Below are 21116 nucleotides of genomic sequence, written 5' to 3' on the forward strand. Positions count from 1 at the left end.
TCCTCTGCCTCACCTGACTTGGGCTTGCTAACATAACTAGTCTGCCTGAGGCTGGGGCCGGTTTATAGGGGTTTATAGGAGCCGGGGCTGCTAGGATAAGAAGCTTAACTAGCTGGTGTCCGGACTCGTCCTGCCCACCTATACCCATGGTCTCTGCCTGTGTCCCCTAAGAAGTTCGAAGAAAAGGACTTATCCAGGTAAGACAAGTCTCCTTATTCAGAGCAAGGCTTGCAGGCCGTCTAATCTGCATGGCCAGAGAAGAACAATCTGCACGGTATGAAATAACTTTATTGTATGAAACGTCCCCATCACTAGAATAGACAGATTGAAGCTCCTAACCCAGCAGCCGGCAATGTTTAGCGAGTGATGTAAATCGCCACTTGTGAAATGAACGCCGCCGCAGTCCTTCCTTAGCTCTGATCAGCCTCCGCTCAGTCCTCATCTTCCTGCGGCCACACTTTGCATTTCTTCTTTAGCTTGCCCGACTCTTCCTCCTGAGGAATGAATGATAATATCAGCTCCAGAGCGCCACCTAGCGTTAACATTTCACTGTATAAAGAGAACTGATAGACTAAAAGGAATTTTGATGTTCACTGTTAATTCCACTTTACATATTTCAATTTGGGGGACACTGCCAACCAAGGGGTGCAGAGGGGGCGCTGGCGCATCGAGCGACACTTGTTCGTAGCTTATCCATCCCTCCTCTACACCCCATCAGCCCCTACTGAACCAAATGGAATCTAGTTTCAACTTAACAAAGCTAATTGAAAGCCTGAACCAATAAATACTCAAACCAGATCCACCACCAGATCCACCACCCACACATTAGTGAACACAGAGTGCTCAATAATTGTGTTAAAGGGCCGGGATAACCTGTACAAAAACCTTGGCTGAAAATAAGGACGAGATCGCAGAACATTTAGGTAGAGGTGGAAAATGTACAACGATCTACCCAAGAGGGCCTCCAATTCAGACACTAGTCTGAAATATAGATGGCCACGAAAAACAAAAAACATTTCATACAGGAAGGTAATTCCGTGTTGTGCATTCACTTGTGATTGGACAGATTGAAGCTTCTGACACAGGAGCCTCCTGGGTTTAGTCTGTACAGAAATCTAATGAAGATCCATGATACTTATGAAATGATTGGAGTCTAAGGACAGAGTCCGCAGCCTCCATCCTGTCCTCTGCCTCCTGCTGTCGTACCTTACATTTCTGACTTTCCTTGGGTTCTGTTACCGGAGTTTGCTCGGGCAGATACCTTCTTCCTTCTCCATTTCCTTTTCACTGGAGTGTGTTCCTGCTCTTCCTCCAAATCGTCGCCCTCAGAGGCCTGATGGACAGAGAAAAGGATTCTGGGACATTTCATACAGGAAGGTTATTCCGTATTGCGCAGTTACTAGAATGCACTCAATGGAGGACGCTGCGCTGGAGAACATTTCAATTACCATGGCCACCATTCTTTCCTTCTCTCTGTAATTCCTCTTCCGTTCTCTATCCAGCTGCCTCTGCAAATCCGCCTTCCCCTTTAAGGCCTGAAACAGAAGTAAATATTTCTCACCCTGGTAGATCCCAGTTACCTCCACGCCCTGCCACCAGAGCCCTCACTGCATCAGATTCATGGGGCTCCATCCAATTAGCTGCGAAGGGGGCAGGGTGCCGTTGCTATGGCCTAGAAATTCCGGCAACGGCGCCGCAATTCTCCCCACTCGTGGCCCGAACTCACACGGGGTTGGGAAATATTTGCTTGCAGCCCCTTTGGGCTGCAAACTAAAATCTGCGACTCCAGCGGTACCGTTTGTGCGAAATACAGCTGCACTTACACACGAGTAATTGGATCGAGCCCATTAAATCAGTTTTTGCCTCCAGTGGGCACTGTCAGGGAGGAAACATTGTATAATTTCCAGGCGACTGGCGCCACATATCCAGCCCAGCGCAGCGCAGATAATACTGACCTTCCGTGGTACCTCCACTATCACAGCAACATTTGTGTGTTTTTTGTGGGATTCTCTATTTTTGTAGAAAGCCAGTTTCTCCTCCACCTGCTTCCGCAGCCTGCTGCCAAACTCACCGGTTGGGGTCTCTGAATAAAAGAGCACATTAGTCACTATGAACATTGGAGGAAATAGTTACCAGCCAAGACCTGAGCCTATAACAAGAACCTGCAAACTAGACCATGTCCCCTGGGAACGTCCGCTCTGCTCAGAAAAAAATCATCATCAACATCATACATGTGGGGGATATACTGATGCCGAAATATTTTTACCATCCTGTCAGCATCAGGGGCAGTACAGAGACCCTGCCGATACCAGGCGCAGAACAGAGACCCTATAAGCACCAGGCGCAGTACAGAGACCCTGTAAGCACCAGGCGCAGAACAGAGACCCTGTAAGCACCAGGCACAGTAGAGACCCTGTAAGCACCAGGCACAGTACAGAGACCCTGTAAGCACCAGGCACAGTAGAGACCCTGTAAGCACCAGGCACAGTACAGAGACCCTGTAAGCACCAGGCACAGTACAGAGACCCTGTAAGCACCAGGCACAGTACAGAGACCCTGTAAGCACCAGGCACAGTACAGAGACCCTGTAAGCACCAGGCACAGTACAGAGACCCTGTAAGCACCAGGCACAGTACAGAGACCCTGTAAGCACCAGGCACAGTACAGAGACCCTGTAAACACCAGGCACAGTACAGAGACCCTGTAAACACTAGGGCTAGAAGTATACGCCGGTCAGCGTGTCCTGCAGTTTTAACAGTTAATACAGTCAAATGTCTCTGTGTATGACAATAATGTGTTGGGCAGCACAGACGGTGTAATGGTAGGTTAATTGGCTCCCACCAAATTTACCCCTAGTGTATATATGTGTGTCTGCATGTGGTAGGGAATATAGATTGTAAGCTCCACTGGGGCAGGGACTGATGTGAATGGCCAAATATTCTCTGTAAAGCGCTGCGGGAATATGTGCGCGCTATATACATAACTGGTAATAATAATATGAGAGATATGGTAAGAACTTACCTTTGTTATCTCTCTTTCTTCGAAGTCCATAGGGTCCACAGGGAGACCTTGGGGTGTAGGTGATGGCTAGGACATCCGGGCACCACACAGTTAATTTTTCTCTCCCAGGATGCACCGGGCCACTCTCCCTATACCCCGCCCCCGAGTCAGAGGCACCTCAGTACGTAATAAGCCAGAGGCTGGAGAAGGAAAAAAAAGAGAGAAGGAAGTCTGGAACACACACGAATCACATTCTCACACACAAGGAGACAAAAAAACGGTGACCAGAGCGAAGCCCATCTGAAGCTAGGAGCGTCAGGGTGGGTGCCCTGTGAACTTCGAAAAAAGAGATATCAAAAGGTAAGTTCTTAAAATATCTCTCATTTTCTTCTTCAGGGTCCATTGGCTCCACAGGGAGACCTTGGGGATGTCCCAAAGCAGTCCTTCTAATGGTGGGGACACTCCTGAGCTGACAGGAGAATCCAGAACCAATGGAAGCATCCTGAAAGGCAAAGGTATCAAATGCATAGAACCTTAAAAAGGTCTGGACAGAAGACCACGTGGCCGCCTTACACAGGTGGACAGCCGAGGTGCCACAGCGAGCTGCCCACGATGGACCCACAGACAGAGTAAAATGAGCAGTAACAGGCGGAACAGGAAGGCCCTCTTGAATGTAAGCCTCAGATATCGTCATACGAATCCACCTAGCCAATGTGTGCTTATTGGCTGGCCATCCCTTCTTGTGAAAACCATATAGGAAAAAAAAGAGTCCTACTTCCGAAGTGAACTGGTACGGTCCAAATAAATCATGAGAGCACGTATCACACCCAATGAGGCCTCACCTGCTGAGAGGTCTGGGGATTGAACAGCCGTAACAATTATTTCCTCATTAATATGGAAAGTAGAGACTACCTTAGGAAGGAACCCAGGGCGAGTTCAAAAACCGCCCTGTCCAGGTGAAAAATCAGAAATGGGGAGCGACAGGAGAGCGCCCCTAAGTCTGACACCCTTCTGGATGAAGCTATGGCCAGAAGAAAAGCAGCTGTCAACCAGTTGAGATCCACTGAGGCCAGCGGTTCAAATGGAGGGCTCTGGAGAGCCTTAAGGACAACAGCCAAATCCCAAGGAGCCACAGGAGGGATAAAGGGAGGCTGAGTCCGAAGTACACCTTGAAGGAAAGTGCGAATATCCAGTAGAGGAGCAATCTTACGTTGAAACCAAGCTGATAGAGCCAAAACATGCACTCAGTGAGTCTAAGCGGAGACCAAGATCCAAACCCGCTTGAAGGAAGCCAAAATCCTAGGTATCCTAAATACCAGAGGGTCATAACCTCTAGGTATGCCACACTCTGTGATATATCCGAGCGGAAGCTGGTTTACGTGCTCTGAGCATGGTACTGACCACAGAGCTGGAGAAACCATTGGACCTTAAGAGGGAAGTCTCAAGAGCCACGCCATCCAAGACAGACGACCAGGTCCGGGTAAAGGCAAGGACATTGAGACAACAGGTCCGGACGTTGAGAGATGGAGAGACTCTGAAGATCTGAGTACCAATGCCTTCTGGGCCACGCTCGAGCCACCAGCAGAACCGTTTCTCCCTCTTGCTTGAACTTCCAAATGACTTGAGGAAGAAGGGAGACTGGAGGAAGCAGATACACAAATTGGAAGGTCCATTTTACTGACAAAGCGTCGACCAGGAGTCCCCCGGCATCTCTTGTCCTGGACCCATATCTTGGCAACTTGTGATTGAGTCTTGAGCCCATGAGGTCCACTTCTGGAAGGCCCCACTTGTCCACTAGGAGTTGAAACACCTCTTGGTGAAAAGACCATTTCTCTGGATGCACGTGGTGACGGCTGAGAAAGTCCGCTTCCTAATTGAGAACTCCTGGAATGAACACTGCCGATATGGCTGTGAGATGGCCTTCCGCCCATGTCAGAATGCATGACACCTCTGTCATTGCTGCCTGATTCACAGTTCCTCCTTGATGTTTGATGTAAGCCACCGTCATGGCGTTGTCTGGCTGAACCTGTATGGGTTTTCCATCAAGTATGAGTCTAGCTAGCTGGAGGGCACTGAAGACCACCCAAAACTCCAATATGTTGATTGGCAGGGCAGATTCCTCTGCTGTCCAACAACCCTGAAAAGAGTGTTGACCTGTCATTGCACCCCAATCCCTGAGACTGGCATCCGTCATCAGAATTATGCAGTCCGGAGTCCAAAAGGGGCGCCCTTTGGTGTGGTGATCTGTCTTCAACCACCGGAGATAGCACCACTGTCTATGCTTTTGCCCGATGGGGTAACTCATTCCACCTGGAGGGAATCAGTTTCTGCAGAGGCTTGGAATGGAACTGGGCATACTGCACAATGTCGAACGTCGACACCATGGATCCCAGAACCTGCATCGCTGAGTGGATTGACGCCCAGCGACTGTGGAGACATCTGCGTACTCGCGTCTGCAAATTGGAGATCTTTTATGTTGTCAGAAAAATCCTCTATTGCTAGGAATCCAACAGTGCTCCCAGTTGGAGCATCCTTTGTGATGGAATAAGTGATGACTTCTTCCAATTGATTAACCACCCGTGAGTCTGTAGAACAGAAATTGTAAGCTGCAGATGTTGGTGGAGTACTTCTGGAGGCCCTGCTAACAGAGGTCGATTAGGTATGGTGGCAGGCGGACACCCTGTCTCCGCAGATGGGCCACCATGATAGCCATAACCTTGGTAAAACACCCAACGTGCAGTAGATAGGCCAAAAGGCAGAGCCCAAAACTGGAAATGCTGATGTTGTATATCAAATCGGAGAGAACGCTGGTGAGAGGGTGTCATTGGTACATGCAGGTATGCATCCTGAATATCCAGTGATACCATAAAATCCCCAGGTTCCATAGCCAGTATGATGGAACGTAGGGTTTCCATCCTGAACCGAGGTACCCTGAGGAACCTGTTCAGGGACTTGAGATTGGGGATAGGCCGATGAGAGCCGTTCGGGTTCTGAACCAGAAATAGAGTGGAGTAGAGGGGTCATAGTGCCGGTCCCTCGTTGAGGCAACGGGACCGGCACTATGACCCCTGCTTGGAGCAAGGATTGTATGGCTTTCTGGATCTGTAAGGCTTTTTCCTTGTTTGAAGGAGGGCCTGTGCAGAAAAACTGATGGGGAGGTCTTCTGTGAAATGAAAGGGAGTACCCTTGAGAGACTCACCAGCTGAAAGATCAGGTGACCGAAAAAGCTGGCACAACAATTTCCTGATTAATGTGGAACTTAGAAACCACTTTAGGCAGAACTCCGCTCTCCAGAAGTGCAGCCACAAGGAACGGCAAGCTGACACAGCAGCAGCCAAAATCCTGGAAGTCAAGAGGCAGACATCCAAAGCAGCCTCATTAATATATGCAGCTGCATCACGGAGGTTACCTACAAGAGTTACCTGATCTCGAGGAACATCCATAGAAAAGGCATCCTCCAGGGAGTCTGCCCAAAATTCCATGGCCCTGGCCACCCATGAGATGGCCAACCTAGGAGCTGCACCTGAGAGAGAGTGCATAGATTTCAGGAGAACCTCTACCTTCCTATCCGTAGCATAATTTAGGAAAGATATGGACGGCATAGGCAGAGTAGCACTTTTGATTAAGCACGTAACATGAGAATCCGCCACAGGGGGTGTCTCCCACTTGGAACGGTGTTTCTCAGGAAAGGGGTAACAAAGGGCCAGGCGTCTTTGAGGCTGGTATCTCTTTCCAGGTGAACACCAAGCTACCTCCATAAGATCCACGAGCTTATCAGATGAAGGAAATTCCGCAGAAGAAACTTTTATATCCTTGAATAAAGCATGTTTGGGCCGAGGAGCAGGTGGTTCGTCATCCTCTATAACTAAGGCTGCACGTACAGCCCTAATTAGAGCTTGAATATTGATTTTTGACCCAAACTCCACTTCCTGAGAAGAGGGCTCTGAGTCAGAGACATCAACAACTTCTCCATCATCAGTGTCATGGTCATATAACGTGGACGGAGACGACATCATATGCAGTTTAGTAGGTCTAGGGGAATTATCACCCTGTAACATAGCCTGGAGGGCAGTAGAAGTGGCTGCCAGGTTTTGTGCTGTGGTAGACAGAGCATCCATCCACGGTGGAGGTACAGATGGTGCCTGCACTGTAGCGACCTGTTGAAGCAGTCCCTGCGAGTGAAAACCCGACTGCTGCGGGAAACCCATAGGGGGAAAAGCAGTGGGTACCACCCAACGTCCTGACAGTGCCTGAGCAAATGAAGCTCAAGGGGGTTCTTCCACCGGCACTGAGACAACAGAGGGGCCTGGAGGACCAGAACACTTGACACATAATCCATCCTGCATCATATCTCCCTCACCCTAACCTGCAGCACAACTCTTACATGACAGCAGAGTGGGCGCAGTAGTGAGCACGTCATCCTCATTGTCAGACATAATGGCTGAGGAGATGTACTTGGTATGTGACCTACCACACAAATATATCTTATAAATATGAGGTAATATAACCACCCTGACAGCACCCAGTACTGTAAGGGCAGGAGAAATGAGGAAAGGTATAGGAATATACTTGACAGTAATGAAAAAAAGATACAGACAGAGCTGGCACAAGTCACATACAATGCAGAAACCCCTGGACAATGGCACTACAGATCAACTACACAGACTCAGTGTCTAGTAGGATACAGTGCTACATACGTTGACCAGGGGGTGAGGTACATAGGGGGACCGAGCTCCGCGTCGTCCTGAGAGATCTGCAACAAGCCAGATAGAGAAAATGGCCGCCAGAGACCTCAGAGTGGGTGTGCCCGTGGGAGGAGATAACTGGCAGAAATAACAAAAGATATGGTAAGAACTTACCTTTGTTATCTCTGTTTCTACGAAGTCCATAGGATCCACAGGGCTGACCTTGGGGGTATAGCTGGATCTGGATCCATGGGCACCACACAGTTAAAGCTTTTGCTGCTCCCAGGATGCACTTGGGTCCATCCTCCTCTATACCCCGCCCCCGAGCCACAGGCACCTCAGTTGGTAAGCAGCCAAGGCCGGAGGAGGAGACGAAAGAGAGAAGGAAGGCTGGAACACACAAGAAACCACACTCACAGAAATGGGAGACGGAAAACCGGTGACCAGCCACACAGCCCATATGAAGCCAGGTGCATCAGGGTGGGTGCCCTGTGGACCCTATGGACTTCGTAGAAACAGAGATAACAAAGGTAAGTTCTCACCATATCTCTTGTTTTCTACTTCAGGGTCCACAGGGTTGACCTTGGGGATGTCCCAAAGCAGTTCAACTAAGGGCGGGGACGCTCCTGTGCAAAAAGGAGAATCTGGTGCCCGAAGGATGCATCCTCAGAGGCAAAGGTGTCAAATGCATAGAACCTCAAAAATGTCTGAATGGAAGACCAGGTGGCCGCCTTACATAGCTGAACAGCAGAGGCGCCACGGCTAGCAGCCCAAGAAGGACCCACAGACCGAGTGGAATGAGCCTTAACGGAGGCTGGAACAGGTAAACCCTCCTGCGTATAAGCCACACAAATAACAGAACAAAGCCAACGTGCTCAAGTTTGTTTGTTGGCAGGCCAACCCCTCCTGTGAAAACCAAAGAGGACAAACAAGGAATCAGACTTCCTAATGAAATCAGTCCGGTCCACATAAATTCTGAGAGCACGGACTACATTCAAGGAAGCCTCACCAGCTGAAAGATCAGGTGATCTGAAAAGCTGGCACAACAATTTCCTGATTAATGTGGAACTTAGAAACCACTTTAGGCAGAAACTCAGGACGAGTGCGAAGCACTGCTCTGTCCTGGTGAAAAATCAGAAAAGGGGGTTGACAGGAAAGCGCCCCCAATTCTGACACCCTCGTGGCTGAAGCAATGGCCAGGAGAAAAACAAACAGTCTTAAACGTCAACCACTTGAGTTCCACCGACTCAAGAGGCTCAAAAGGAGGACCCTGCAGGGCCCGAAGAACCACCGCCAAGTCCCAAGGAGCCAATGGAGGCACAAAGGGAGGCTGGATTCGAAGAACATGTTGGAAAAAGGTGTGAACATCTGGCAGTGTAGAGATTCTACGTTGGAACCACACAGAAAGTGCAGACACATGAACCTTCAGAGAGGCAAGACGTAAGCCTAGGTCCAAACCTGACTGAAGAAAAGCCAAATCCTAGAAACCCGGAACACTTGAGGAAAATAGTTTCTGGACTCACAACACTGAAACCAAGTGTGCCACACTCTGTGGTAAATCCTAGCGGAAGCAGGCTTGCGTACCCTAAGCATGGTACTAATAACAGAGCTTGAGAAGACCCGAGACCTTAAGACGGCTGTCTCAAGAGCCACGCTGTCAAAGACAGCCGACCCAGATCCAGGTAAAGGCAGGGCTCCTGAGACAACAGGTCCCGACGCTGAGGAAGAAGGTACGGAGCGTCGATGGAGAGGCTCCGCAGATCGGAGTACCAAGGACGTCTGGGCCACGCTGGAGCCACCAGCAGAAGTGTGCCACCGTCCTGCTTGAATTTCCGCAGGACCCGAGGCAGCAGGGATATCGGAGGAAATAGATACACCAGTTGAAACATCCATTTCACCGACAGTGCGTCCACCAGACTTGCGCCTGCGTCTCTTGTCCTTGACCCGTACACGGGCAACTTGTGATTGTGACGGGAGGCCATCAGGTTCAGCTCCGGCAGCCCCCATCTGTTCACGAGTAGTTGAAATACCTCTGGGTGAAGCAACTATTCCCCGGGATGCATGTCGTGACGGCTGAGGAAGTCCGCCTCCCAATTGAGGACTCCGGGGATGAAGACTGCCGAGATTGCTGGCAGGTGGCACTCCGCCCAAGCTAGGATGCGAGACACCTCCGACATCGCCGCTCGACTACGAGTTCCTCCCTGGTGGTTGATGTATGCCACCGTGGTGGCGTTGTCGGATTGAACTTGGACTGCCCTTCCTTGAAGAGCGGTGGCGAATGACTGCAGGGCCCTGTACATGGCCCGCAGTTCCAGAATGTTGATGGGGAGAACTGCTTCTGTCGCAGTCCAACGGCCCTGAAGTGACAACGAGCCTGTCACTGCCCCCCAATTCCGGAGACTGGCATCTGTTGTGAGCAGAACCCAGTCCGGGATCCAAAAGGGGCCCCCCTCGATGAGATGAGCTGTCTGAAGCCACCAAGCTAGACAGCCGAACCTCCGGGGACAACACCAGCATCTGAGACCGGATCCGGTGAGGTAACCAGTTCCATTCGGATAGAATCAGCCCCTGCAGGGGCCTGGAATGGAACTGGGCAAATTCCACCATGTCGAATGCCGACACCATGGACCCCAGAACTCTCTTTGCCGAGTGGACCGACACTCGGCAACTGTTCAGGCAACTGTGTATCCGCAGCTGCAAGGAGGAGACCTTTTCCGGAGTCAGGAAGATCCTCTGCTGATGAGAATCTAGCAGGGTTCCCAAATGAACCATCCGCTGAGATGGAATCAGGGAGGACTTTTTCCAATTTATCAAACACCCGCCAGCAAGAAGTCGTCTAGATACGGCAGCAGCCGTATATTCTGGCTCCGAAGGTGGGCGGCCATGATCGCCATCACTTTGGTGAACACCCTTGGTGCCGTAGAGAGGCCGAAGGGTAGCGCCCGAAACTGGTAGTGATGTTGTAGTATAGCAAACCTCAGATACCGCGGGTGTGAAGGTGCTATTGGAACATGGAGGTAGGAGTCCTGGATATCCAGGGAGACCATGTAATCCCCAGGTTCCATCGCCAGAATGATGGAACGTAAAGTTTCCATCCTGAACTTGGGAACTCTGAGGAACTTGTTCGGAGACTATAAATTGAAGATAGGGCGATGAGAACCATTTGGTTTCTGCACCAGAAACAGAGTAGAGTAGTACCCCGTCCCCTGTTGTGACCGAGGAATGGGAACAATGACCTCTGCGTTCAGCAAGGACTCTAAAGCTACCTGAATCTGCAAAGCTTTGGTTTTGTCCTGAGAAGCACTCGTGCAGAAAAACTGGTGGGGCGGTCTGTGCCGAAAGACAGGGCGTACCCCTGGGAGACCACTTCTCGAACCCAGGCATCCGTGGTTGTATTGTGCCAGCACTGGGCAACTTGAAGAAGTCGGCCTCCCACTCTGGGGTCCCCCAGAGGGAGGCCCGTCCCATCAGGCAGAAGGTTTATCTTCCTGCTTGGAAGAAGGGCGTCTAGCACTCCAGGCCTGCTTCTTGGGCTTAGAGGCGGCCTTGGTCACCGACTGCCTCGGGAAGGACTGACCTGTGGCCTTACCCTGAACCCGAAAGGACCGAAAGGCAGAGCTCCTGACCTTAGCAAGCGTTGTAGTCGAAGGGAGGAAATCGGACTTGGATTTAGCCAGTGTATCCACTATTTTGTCCAAGTCTGGACCAAATACAACTCCCCATTAAAGGGTAAGGCCGCCAGGCCCTTCTTAGAATCCACGTCTGCTCCCCAGGACCTCAGCCACAAGGACAGACGAGCAGACACTGCTGCCGCCGAAACCCTAGAAGTTAGTAAACTTGTATCTAAAGACGCTTCCCCAATATAGGACGCAGCATCTCTCATCTGTCCAATTAATGCTCTCTGGACATCCGAAGCATCGTCTGGAAAGGTATCCACTAATGCGTTGGCCCAGCTCTCAATGGCTTTAGCCACCCAGGAGATGGCCATGGACGGACGGGCCACTGCCCTTGTGAGAGAGTAAATGGACTTTCAACAAGTCTCCACCTTCCTGTCCGTGGGATCCTTCAGGGAGGAGATAGATGGTAAGGGCAATGTAGCGCTTGACATGGGAATCCACCGCTGGTGGGGTTTCCCATTTCCTGCAATGAGCCTCAGGAAACGGATAATTGGATGCCAGCCGTTTCTGTGGCTGGAATCTCTTACTGGGCAACTGCTTGGCCCCCGCCATATGATCCATCAGCTGGTCAGACAGGGGAAAAACAGTCGAAGTCACCTTCTTAAAATTAGGGTACTTTGACCTAGGGGCCGGAGCATCATCCTCCATGTGAAAGATGGCCCGCACCGCCCTAACCAATGCCGGCACATAAATGGAGGACTTAGTCTCTACCTCTTGAGCCGTGGCATCCGTCAGTGTCCTCATGTACCTCCCCGTCATCTGAAGACACGTCAGTGTCCGTAAAATGCTCAGCATGGGCAGCCAGCACTGGGCAATTAGTCGCCTTTGGAGGCATGTCACCCTGTAACATCGACTGAAAAGCCGAAGACGAGGCCGCCAAACTCTGTACAGACCTGGAGAGTACATCCACCCAGGGTGGAGGAGCCGCCTGAGGAAAACCCTGAAAGGGCACCACAGACTGCTGCGTCACTGGGGTAGACTGAACATACATTGGCAACCCCGTATACTGACCAACAGGCTGAGACCCGCGGGCAAACTGCAATAACTGCGGAATACCCGGGGAATGGGGGATGGTCGGCTGGGGCAACACTCTAGTAGGGACAGCAGTCGGGACCGCCAGACGGTCCGCGATTGACACCAGCACCTGTGAAAACATCGCCCAAGGAGGGTCCTGTGACATAGGGGGTTGAGAGGGACTAGGCAATAGCTGGCACCTCCCGCACAGACCGTCCTGTGATAAATCCTCCCTATCCACTCCCGCAGAACAGCGTTTGCAGGAGGACAATACAGGAGCCACAGAGCGCTCAATCTCCTCATCAGACATGGTGGAATATATATCCAGAGCATGTATATATAACAATAGAGAAATATGGTGATAACACCTGCGCACTCACAACAGCAACAACAGCCCACAATATGGAACTGTGTAGCACCCAACTGTATGTGACTGACCTCACAAATACTTGTTTTATATAAGTGAGGGCCACAGAAAAACGCCCTTCGCCCACACACCTGCCGGGCCGTAGGAGAAGGAAAGGGATAGATATAGGCTGACAGTAAGTAGAAAACAGCACAGACAGCAGCACTAGCAATAGTCACATACCATGCAGGAAGATATACTCACTGCACCTTCAACTACAATCACCCTCCCAGATTCAGTGTCTGGGAGGGCTATAGCGCTGTGTACACTGTCCTAGCAGGGGAGAGGTACACAGGGGATGCTGCCCAGAGTCAGTGTCTGGGAGGGCTATAGCGCTGTGTACACTGTCCTAGCAGGGGAGAGGTACACAGGGGACGCTGCCCAGAGTCAGTGTCTGGGAGGGCTATAGTGCTGTGTACACTGTCCTAGCAGGGGAGAGGTACACAGGGGACGCTGCCCAGAGTCAGTGTCTGGGAGGGCTATAGCGCTGTGTACACTGTCCTAGCAGGGGAGAGGTACACAGGGGACGCTGCCCAGAGTCAGTGTCTGGGAGGGCTATAGCGCTGTGTACACTGTCCTAGCAGGGGAGAGGTACACAGGGGACGCTGCCCAGAGTCAGTGTCTGGGAGGGCTATAGCGCTGTGTACACTGTCCTAGCAGGGGAGAGGTACACAGGGGACGCTGCCCAGAGTCAGTGTCTGGGAGGGCTATAGCGCTGTGTACACTGTCCTAGCAGGGGAGAGGTACACAGGGGACGCTGCCCAGAGTCAGTGTCTGGGAGGGCTATAGAGCTGTGTACGCTGTCCTTTAGTAGGGGAGAGGTACACAGGGGGACCGGTCCACGCGCTGCCTGAGAGATCTGCATTGCTGCCAGAGAAGATGGCCAACAGAGACCTCAGAGGAGGAGTGGCCGCGTGAGGAATGCAGCTCAGAGTCGCCAGTACACACGAGAAAAGGCGCGCTAAGCTGAGGGGAGGAGCCGCTAAACAGGGAAGGCTGTCTCCCCTGGCTAGTCATTAACCCCAGGGACGCCGGTTCCCACTGCCAGAAATTACTCCCAGGTGTTCTAGTGGACGCGCGGGGTATGCTTGGATAGGGGGAGCCCGCCGCCGCTAACTAGCACCGCCGGTCTGTCCCCAGAGACGGGAGGCTGAAGACTGCATTTCCCCACGAGCAACGCAAGTTTGCGCTGCCCACGGCTTACCTGTACCCGGCGATCCGGCAGCAGTCTTGGGAGTTCCTGCTAGTACAGACTCCGGGGTCCCGCTGCGATCCCCAGATCTGTACTGGCATCGCAGCGCCAGCGGGGTGTAGGGGCGGCAGCGTGGACGTCCTATGGACAGTCTGATGCTGCTGCTCTGAAGAGTGAAAAAAAATTAATTAAGCAAACTTCTTTTCTTTTTTTAAAAATAAGCTTAGGGGCTGCTCCTGCAGCCCACTGCGCAAGGGTGACCCTACTCCGGTCGGGCACCAACTAAAACTGAGGTGCCTGTGGCTCGGGGGCAGGGTATGGAGGAGGATGGATCCAAGTGCAACCTGGGAGCAGCAAAAGCTTTAACTGTGTGGTGCCCATGGACCCAGATCCAGCTATACCCCCAAGGTCAACCCTGTGGACCCTATGGACCCTGAAGTAGAAATATAATTGGCAGAAATAAACAAGTCCAAGTGATGTGAGGCTGAAAACGAATGTCTGGCAGGAAAACAAAAGTCCAATTACTGAGGCTGGAAACAGGTGACAGGCAGAGAAAACAAAGTCCAATGGAGGTGTGACTGAGGAACAGAGATCTGAAGTACTGGAGTGGGCTCGGAGTCCGGAGAGCTGAAGGGATCACAAACCGTGGGGTGAGTAACGGGGTATAGCAGGTTAGATGCGGGTATCCGGGAACAGCCTGAGATGGAGACAGCAGGAAACGGAGCACTGCTGGGACTGTAATCACACCGAGCTAAGGAGCACAGAGAACTCTCACAGCTTGTGCTGTGTACACGCTGCACTGGCAACTAGAGGGAGTCCTGAACACCCTAAGTACCATGGGAAAGTGCACGATAGGCTGCTGAGAGTCACATGCCAGAAGCTCCAACCTGATTGGCCCATTCAGGTCACATGCCCAAAACCAAGATGGCGGCGCCCAGCAGTGCCCAGCGCGGCAGCGCTGCCAGTCTCACCTATCACCAGAAGGCATGTACCCTTGGAACAACAACGCGCACCTCGCGACATCCTCCAGACACCTCCACCGGTAGGACCGCGCAATGCAGAGAACCACCAGGTACAACAACTCTGGTTGTGACGCTAAATAGCAGCTATTGAGAGCATTTAAGTACCCAAAATACCTTCAGTAGAGCTATTCAGGGGTATCTATAGTAAACCCAATGTTAGTGCATCTTTTGGGGGGGTGACAGGCTGATTTCCCCAAATCTGACAGCACTTTTCGCCTGTTTGGGTTTTGCTGTGTCCCGTTTTCGCGTCCTTTGGAATTGAATAGGGCGAAAAGCGGCCGCGCACACGAAAAAGTATTTTCTACAAAAACATACGATGTAGGTGGAAAGTACGGCAGGCGAAACTTAGCCGACTTTTCTCAACTTAGGCCCATATTCAAAGAGCTCCCAGACTGGTTACAATACAAAGTGAATATTGCTGTAATATTTACTGTACTGAATGACTATATACCCCAATAATAAGGGCGTCAGCTCTGACAGTAACTGTACTGACTGACTATCTACCCCAATAATAAGGGCGTCAGCTCTGACAGTAACTGTACTGAATGACTATTTACCCCAATAATAAGGGCGTCAGCTCTGACAGTAACTGTACTGACTGACTATCTACCCCAATAATAAGGGCGTCAGCTCTGACAGTAACTGTACTGACTGACCATCTACCCCAATAATAAGGGCGTCAGCTCTGACAGTAACTGTACTGACTGACCATCTACCCCAATAATAAGGGCGTCAGCTCTGACAGTAACTGTACTGACTGACCATCTACCCCAATAATAAGGGCGTCAGCTCTGACAGTAACTGTACTGACTGACTATCTACCCCAATAATAAGGGCGTCAGCTCTGACAGTAACTGTACTGACTGACCATCTACCCCAATAATAAGGGCGTCAGCTCTGACAGTAACTGTACTGACTGACCATCTACCCCAATAATAAGGGCGTCAGCTCTGACAGTAACTGTACTGACTGACCATCTACCCCAATAATAAGGGCGTCAGCTCTGACAGTAACTGTACTGAATGACTATCTACCCCAATAATAAGGGCGTCAGCTCTGACAGTAACTGTACTGACTGACTATCTACCCCAATAATAAGGGCGTCAGCTCTGACAGTAACTGTACTGACTGACTATCTACCCCAATAATAAGGGCGTCAGCTCTGACAGTAACTGTACTGACTGACCATCTACCCCAATAATAAGGGCGTCAGCTCTGACAGTAACTGTACTGACTGACTATCTACCCCAATAATAAGGGCGTCAGCTCTGACAGTAACTGTACTGAATGACTATTTACCCCAATAATAAGGGCGTCAGCTCTGACAGTAACTGTACTGACTGACTATCTACCCCAATAATAAGGGCGTCAGCTCTGACAGTAACTGTACTGACTGACTATCTACCCCAATAATAAGGGCGTCAGTTCTGACAGTAACTGTACTGACTGACTATCTACCCCAATAATAAGGGCGTCAGCTCTGACAGTAACTGTACTGACTGACTATCTACCCCAATAATAAGGGCGTCAGCTCTGACAGTAACTGTACTGACTGACTATCTACCCCAATAATAAGGGCGTCAGCTCTGACAGTAACTGTACTGACTGACTATCTACCCCAATAATAAGGGCGTCAGCTCTGACAGTAACTGTACTGACTGACTATCTACCCCAATAATAAGGGCGTCAGCTCTGACAGTAACTGTACTGACTGACTATCTACCCCAATAATAAGGGCGTCAGCTCTGACAGTAACTGTACTGACTGACTATCTACCCCAATAATAAGGGCGTCAGCAAAGACAGTAACTGTACTGACTGACCATCTACCCCAATAATAAGGGCGTCAGCTCTGACAGTAACTGTACTGACTGACCATCTACCCCAATAATAAGGGCGTCAGCTCTGACAGTAACTGTACTGACTGACCATCTACCCCAATAATAAGGGCGTCAGCTCTGACAGTAACTGTACTGACTGACCATCTACCCCAATAATAAGGGCGTCAGCTCTGACAGTAACTGTACTGACTGACCATCTACCCCAATAATAAGGGCGTCAGCTCTGACAGTAACTGTACTGACTGACTATCTACCCCAATAATAAGGGCGTCAGCTCTGACAGTAACTGTACTGACTGACCATCTACCCCAATAATAAGGGCGTCAGCTCTGACAGTAACTGTACTGACTGACCATCTACCCCAATAATAAGGGCGTCAGCTCTGACAGTAACTGTACTGACTGACCATCTACCCCAATAATAAGGGCGTCAGCTCTGACAGTAACTGTACTGACTGACTATCTACCCCAATAATAAGGGCGTCAGCTCTGACAGTAACTGTACTGACTGACCATCTACCCCAATAATAAGGGCGTCAGTTCTGACATTAACTGTACTGACTGACTATCTACCCCAATAATAAGGGCGTCAGCTCTGACAGTAACTGTACTCTATACCGCAGAGCTCTCACCAGAGAAGAAGTCCATCCGGGCAGCGAACACGCACTGCGTAGCCAGGTAGTGGGAGAGATTATTCTTGGTCCCTGAAGGCGCCTGATCAATGAGGGGGAAGTGTAAGTAACATCCATTTTTCCGGTTCCTTTTCTTGACCTTCCGCGACCTGTAAGGGAATTACTGAGACTTGTAAAATCGACCCCAGAACTTTTCAACAGGCGCATTACTACGGCCAATATAAGAGAGGAGGCTGCTCACTCTGGCAGGGTAATTAGTGCAGTGCTCATAGAGGAGTAAGGGGTAAGTCTGCTCCAATTACCCTCCCAACACTAGCAATAGCCTAAAGCACATCAAATTGACCCATCACTCCTGGTACCTGACTCTTACTTACTGTATCTGCCCCCTCTGAGTCTATTACTGACCTGTCCTCTCCCCCTCACTAGCCTATTACTGACCTGCCCTCTCCTCCTCACTAGCCTATTACTGACCTGCCCTCTCCCCCTCACTAGCCTATTACTGACCTGCCCTCTCCCCCTCACTAGCCTATTACTGACCTGCCCTCTCCCCCTCACTAGCCTATTACTGACCTGCCCTCTCCCCCTCATTAGCCTATTACTGACCTGCCCTCTCCCCCTCATTAGCCTATTACTGACCTGCCCTCTCCCCCTCACTAGCCTATTACTGACTTGCCCTCTCCCCCTCACTAGCCTATTACTGACCAGCCCTCTCCCCCTCACTAGCCTATTACTGACATGATCCCTCCCCCTCACTAGCCTATTACTGACCAGCCCTCTCCCCCTCACTAGCCTATTACTGACCTGCCCTCTCCCCCTCACTAGCCTATTACTGACCTGCCCTCTCCCCCTCACTAGCCTATTACTGACCTGCCCTCTCCCCCTCACTAGCCTATTACTGACCTGCCCTCTCCCCCTCATTAGCCTATTACTGACCTGCCCTCTCCCCCTCATTAGCCTATTACTGACCTGCCCTCTCCCCCTCACTAGCCTATTACTGACCAGCCCTCTCCCCCTCACTAGCCTATGACTGACCTGCCCTCTCCCCCTCACGAGCCTATGACCGACCTGCCCTCTCCCCCTCACGAGCCTATTACTGACCTGCCCTCTCCCCCTCACTAGCCTATTACTGACCTGATCCCTCCCCCTCACTAGCCTATTACTGACCTGCCCTCTCCCCCTCACTAGCCTATTACTGACCTGCCCTCTCCCCCTCATTAGCCTATTACTGACCTGCCCTCTCCCCCTCTTTAGCCTATTACTGACCTGCCCTCTCCCCCTCACTAGCCTATTACTGACTTGCCCTCTCCCCCTCACTAGCCTATTACTGACCTGCCCTCTCCCCCTCACTAGCCTATTACTGACATGATCCCTCCCCCTCACTAGCCTATTACTGACCAGCCCTCTCCCCCTCACTAGCCTATTACTGACCTGCCCTCTCCCCCTCACTAGCCTATTACTGACCTGCCCTCTCCCCCTCACTAGCCTATTACTGACCTGCCCTCTCCCCCTCACTAGCCTATTACTGACCTGCCCTCTCCCCCTCACTAGCCTATTACTGACCTGCCCTCTCCCCCTCACTAGCCTATTACTGACCTGCCCTCTCCCCCTCACGAGCCTATTACTGACCTGCCCTCTCCCCCTCACGAGCCTATTACTGACCTGCCCTCTCCCCCTCACTAGCCTATTACTGACCTGCCCTCTCCCCCTCACTAGCCTATTACTGACCTGCCCTCTCCCCCTCACTAGCCTATGACTGACCTGCCCTCTCCCCCTCACGAGCCTATTACTGACCTGCCCTCTCCCCCTCACGAGCCTATTACTGACCTGCCCTCTCCCCCTCACTAGCCTATTACTGACCTGCCCTCTCCCCCTCACTAGCCTATTACTGACCAGCCCTCTCCCCCTCACTAGCCTATGACTGACCTGCCCTCTCCCCCTCACGAGCCTATTACTGACCTGCCCTCTCCCCCTCACTAGCCTATTACTGACCTGCCCTCTCCCCCTCACTAGCCTATTACTGACCTGCCCTCTCCCCCTCACGAGCCTATTACTGACCTGCCCTCTCCCCCTCACTAGCCTATTACTGACCTGATCCCTCCCCCTCACTAGCCTATTACTGACCTGCCCTCTCCCCCTCACTAGCCTATTACTGACCAGCCCTCTCCCCCTCACTAGCCTATTACTGACCTGATCCCTCCCCCTCACTAGCCTATTACTGACCTGCCCTCTCCCCCTCACTAGCCTATTACTGACATGATCCCTCCCCCTCACTAGCCTATTACTGACCTGCCCTCTCCCCCTCACGAGCCTATTACTGACCTGCCCTCTCCCCCTCACTAGCCTATTACTGACCTGCCCTCTCCCCCTCACTAGCCTATGACTGACTTTCCCTTCCCCCATAGTACTGACCCCTCCTGCTGTTCCCTGACCTCACCCCTCCCTCAGTTGTCGACTTTTCCCATCCACACGTTAATGCTACAGAAGGATATTGTGAAATCTGTCCTGAATATTGTAGTTCTACAGCAGAAAAGAGGAGGGGGGGGGAGAGCAGGTACACAGGGGCTATTACTGTACTATTACTATATCACGTGTTGTAGTTATTTTTCTGTGGGGATTGATAAATATTTGAAATGATTGAGGACAGGAACTGTATGATCTCTCCCATGGGTAATGGACAATATGTAGAATGATACATTGTAGGATGTATGAGAGCATCTCCTATGATTGGAGAATACGTAACCTGATCGGTACAGTAACTGAGCCATTTTCTCTCTTTCAGTTTTAATGAATATTATTAAAATGTAGAGATTTAAGGTATCTTATTCTCATTGTAATAGGAGTGTGCCCCTATATGGAGGTCTTTTCCTCTCTCTTCCCTTTCTGATACATACGGTTTACTCCCAGGGCGCACCTTCTGTATACTGATCCATCTCACCATTTATATATTCCTGTGCAATCACTCCCCAATCCCAATATACATGCTTATAGAGTGCACCTGCTTCTCCCCCTTCTTTTCTACTGTAGAACTACAGGTCTCAGCATGGTAGCACCTATTATCATGTTTAACATTAGGAAGTGCAGCCCAGCCCCTCCTGAATACTGTATCTGACAGCTCAGAGAAAAGCCTCAGACACACGGAGTGACAGTGATTACCCGAGGATCGGTCACACGGAGTGACAGTGATTACCCGAGGATCGGTCACACGGAGTGACAGTGATTACCAGAGGATGGGTCACACGGAGTGACAGTGATTACCCGAGGATGGGTCAGACACGCGGAGTGACAGTAATTACCCGAGGATCGGTCACACGGAGTGACAGTGATTACCCGAGGATGGGTCAGACACACGGAGTGACAGTGATTACCCGAGGAGCGGTCAGACACGCGGAGTGACAGTAATTACCCGAGGATCGGTCAGACACACGAGAGTGACAGTAATTACCCGAGGATGGGTCAGACACACGGAGTGACAGTAATTACCTGAGGATCGGTCAGACACACGGAGTGACAGTGATTACCCGAGGATGGATCAGACACATGGAGTGACAGTAAATACCCGAGGATGGGTCAGACACACGGAGTGACAGTGATTACCCGAGGATGGGTCAGACACACGGAGAGACAGTGATTACCCGAGGATCGGTCAGAC

General features: G+C 51.1%; 1 protein-coding gene and 1 non-coding gene across 2 annotated transcripts in view; both read right to left on the reverse strand.

Moving 5' to 3' along the window:
• Positions 1–277: 277 nt before the first annotated feature.
• Positions 278–21116, reverse strand: part of LOC148501707 (nucleolar protein 56-like) — a 74777-nt gene continuing 53938 nt past the window's right edge. Inside the window, exons 9-13 of the mRNA XM_088450063.1 lie at positions 17468–17616; positions 1956–2083; positions 1449–1535; positions 1207–1333; positions 278–494 (exon numbers count right to left, since the gene is read on the reverse strand). Coding sequence (XP_088306189.1) covers positions 1208–1333; positions 1449–1535; positions 1956–2083; positions 17468–17616 — 490 coding nt within the window. The 3' untranslated portion in view covers positions 278–494; position 1207. The remainder of the gene's footprint in view (positions 495–1206; positions 1334–1448; positions 1536–1955; positions 2084–17467; positions 17617–21116) is intronic.
• LOC148501708 (small nucleolar RNA SNORD57) lies at positions 1836–1906 on the reverse strand. The gene has a single exon (XR_015870027.1). It is a non-coding gene; the product is annotated as a small nucleolar RNA SNORD57 (small nucleolar RNA).

Source organism: Taudactylus pleione, unplaced genomic scaffold (genome assembly GCF_031769625.1).
Source record: "Taudactylus pleione unplaced genomic scaffold, aTauple2 ptg000505l, whole genome shotgun sequence".
Classification (NCBI taxonomy): Eukaryota; Metazoa; Chordata; class Amphibia; order Anura; family Myobatrachidae; genus Taudactylus; species Taudactylus pleione.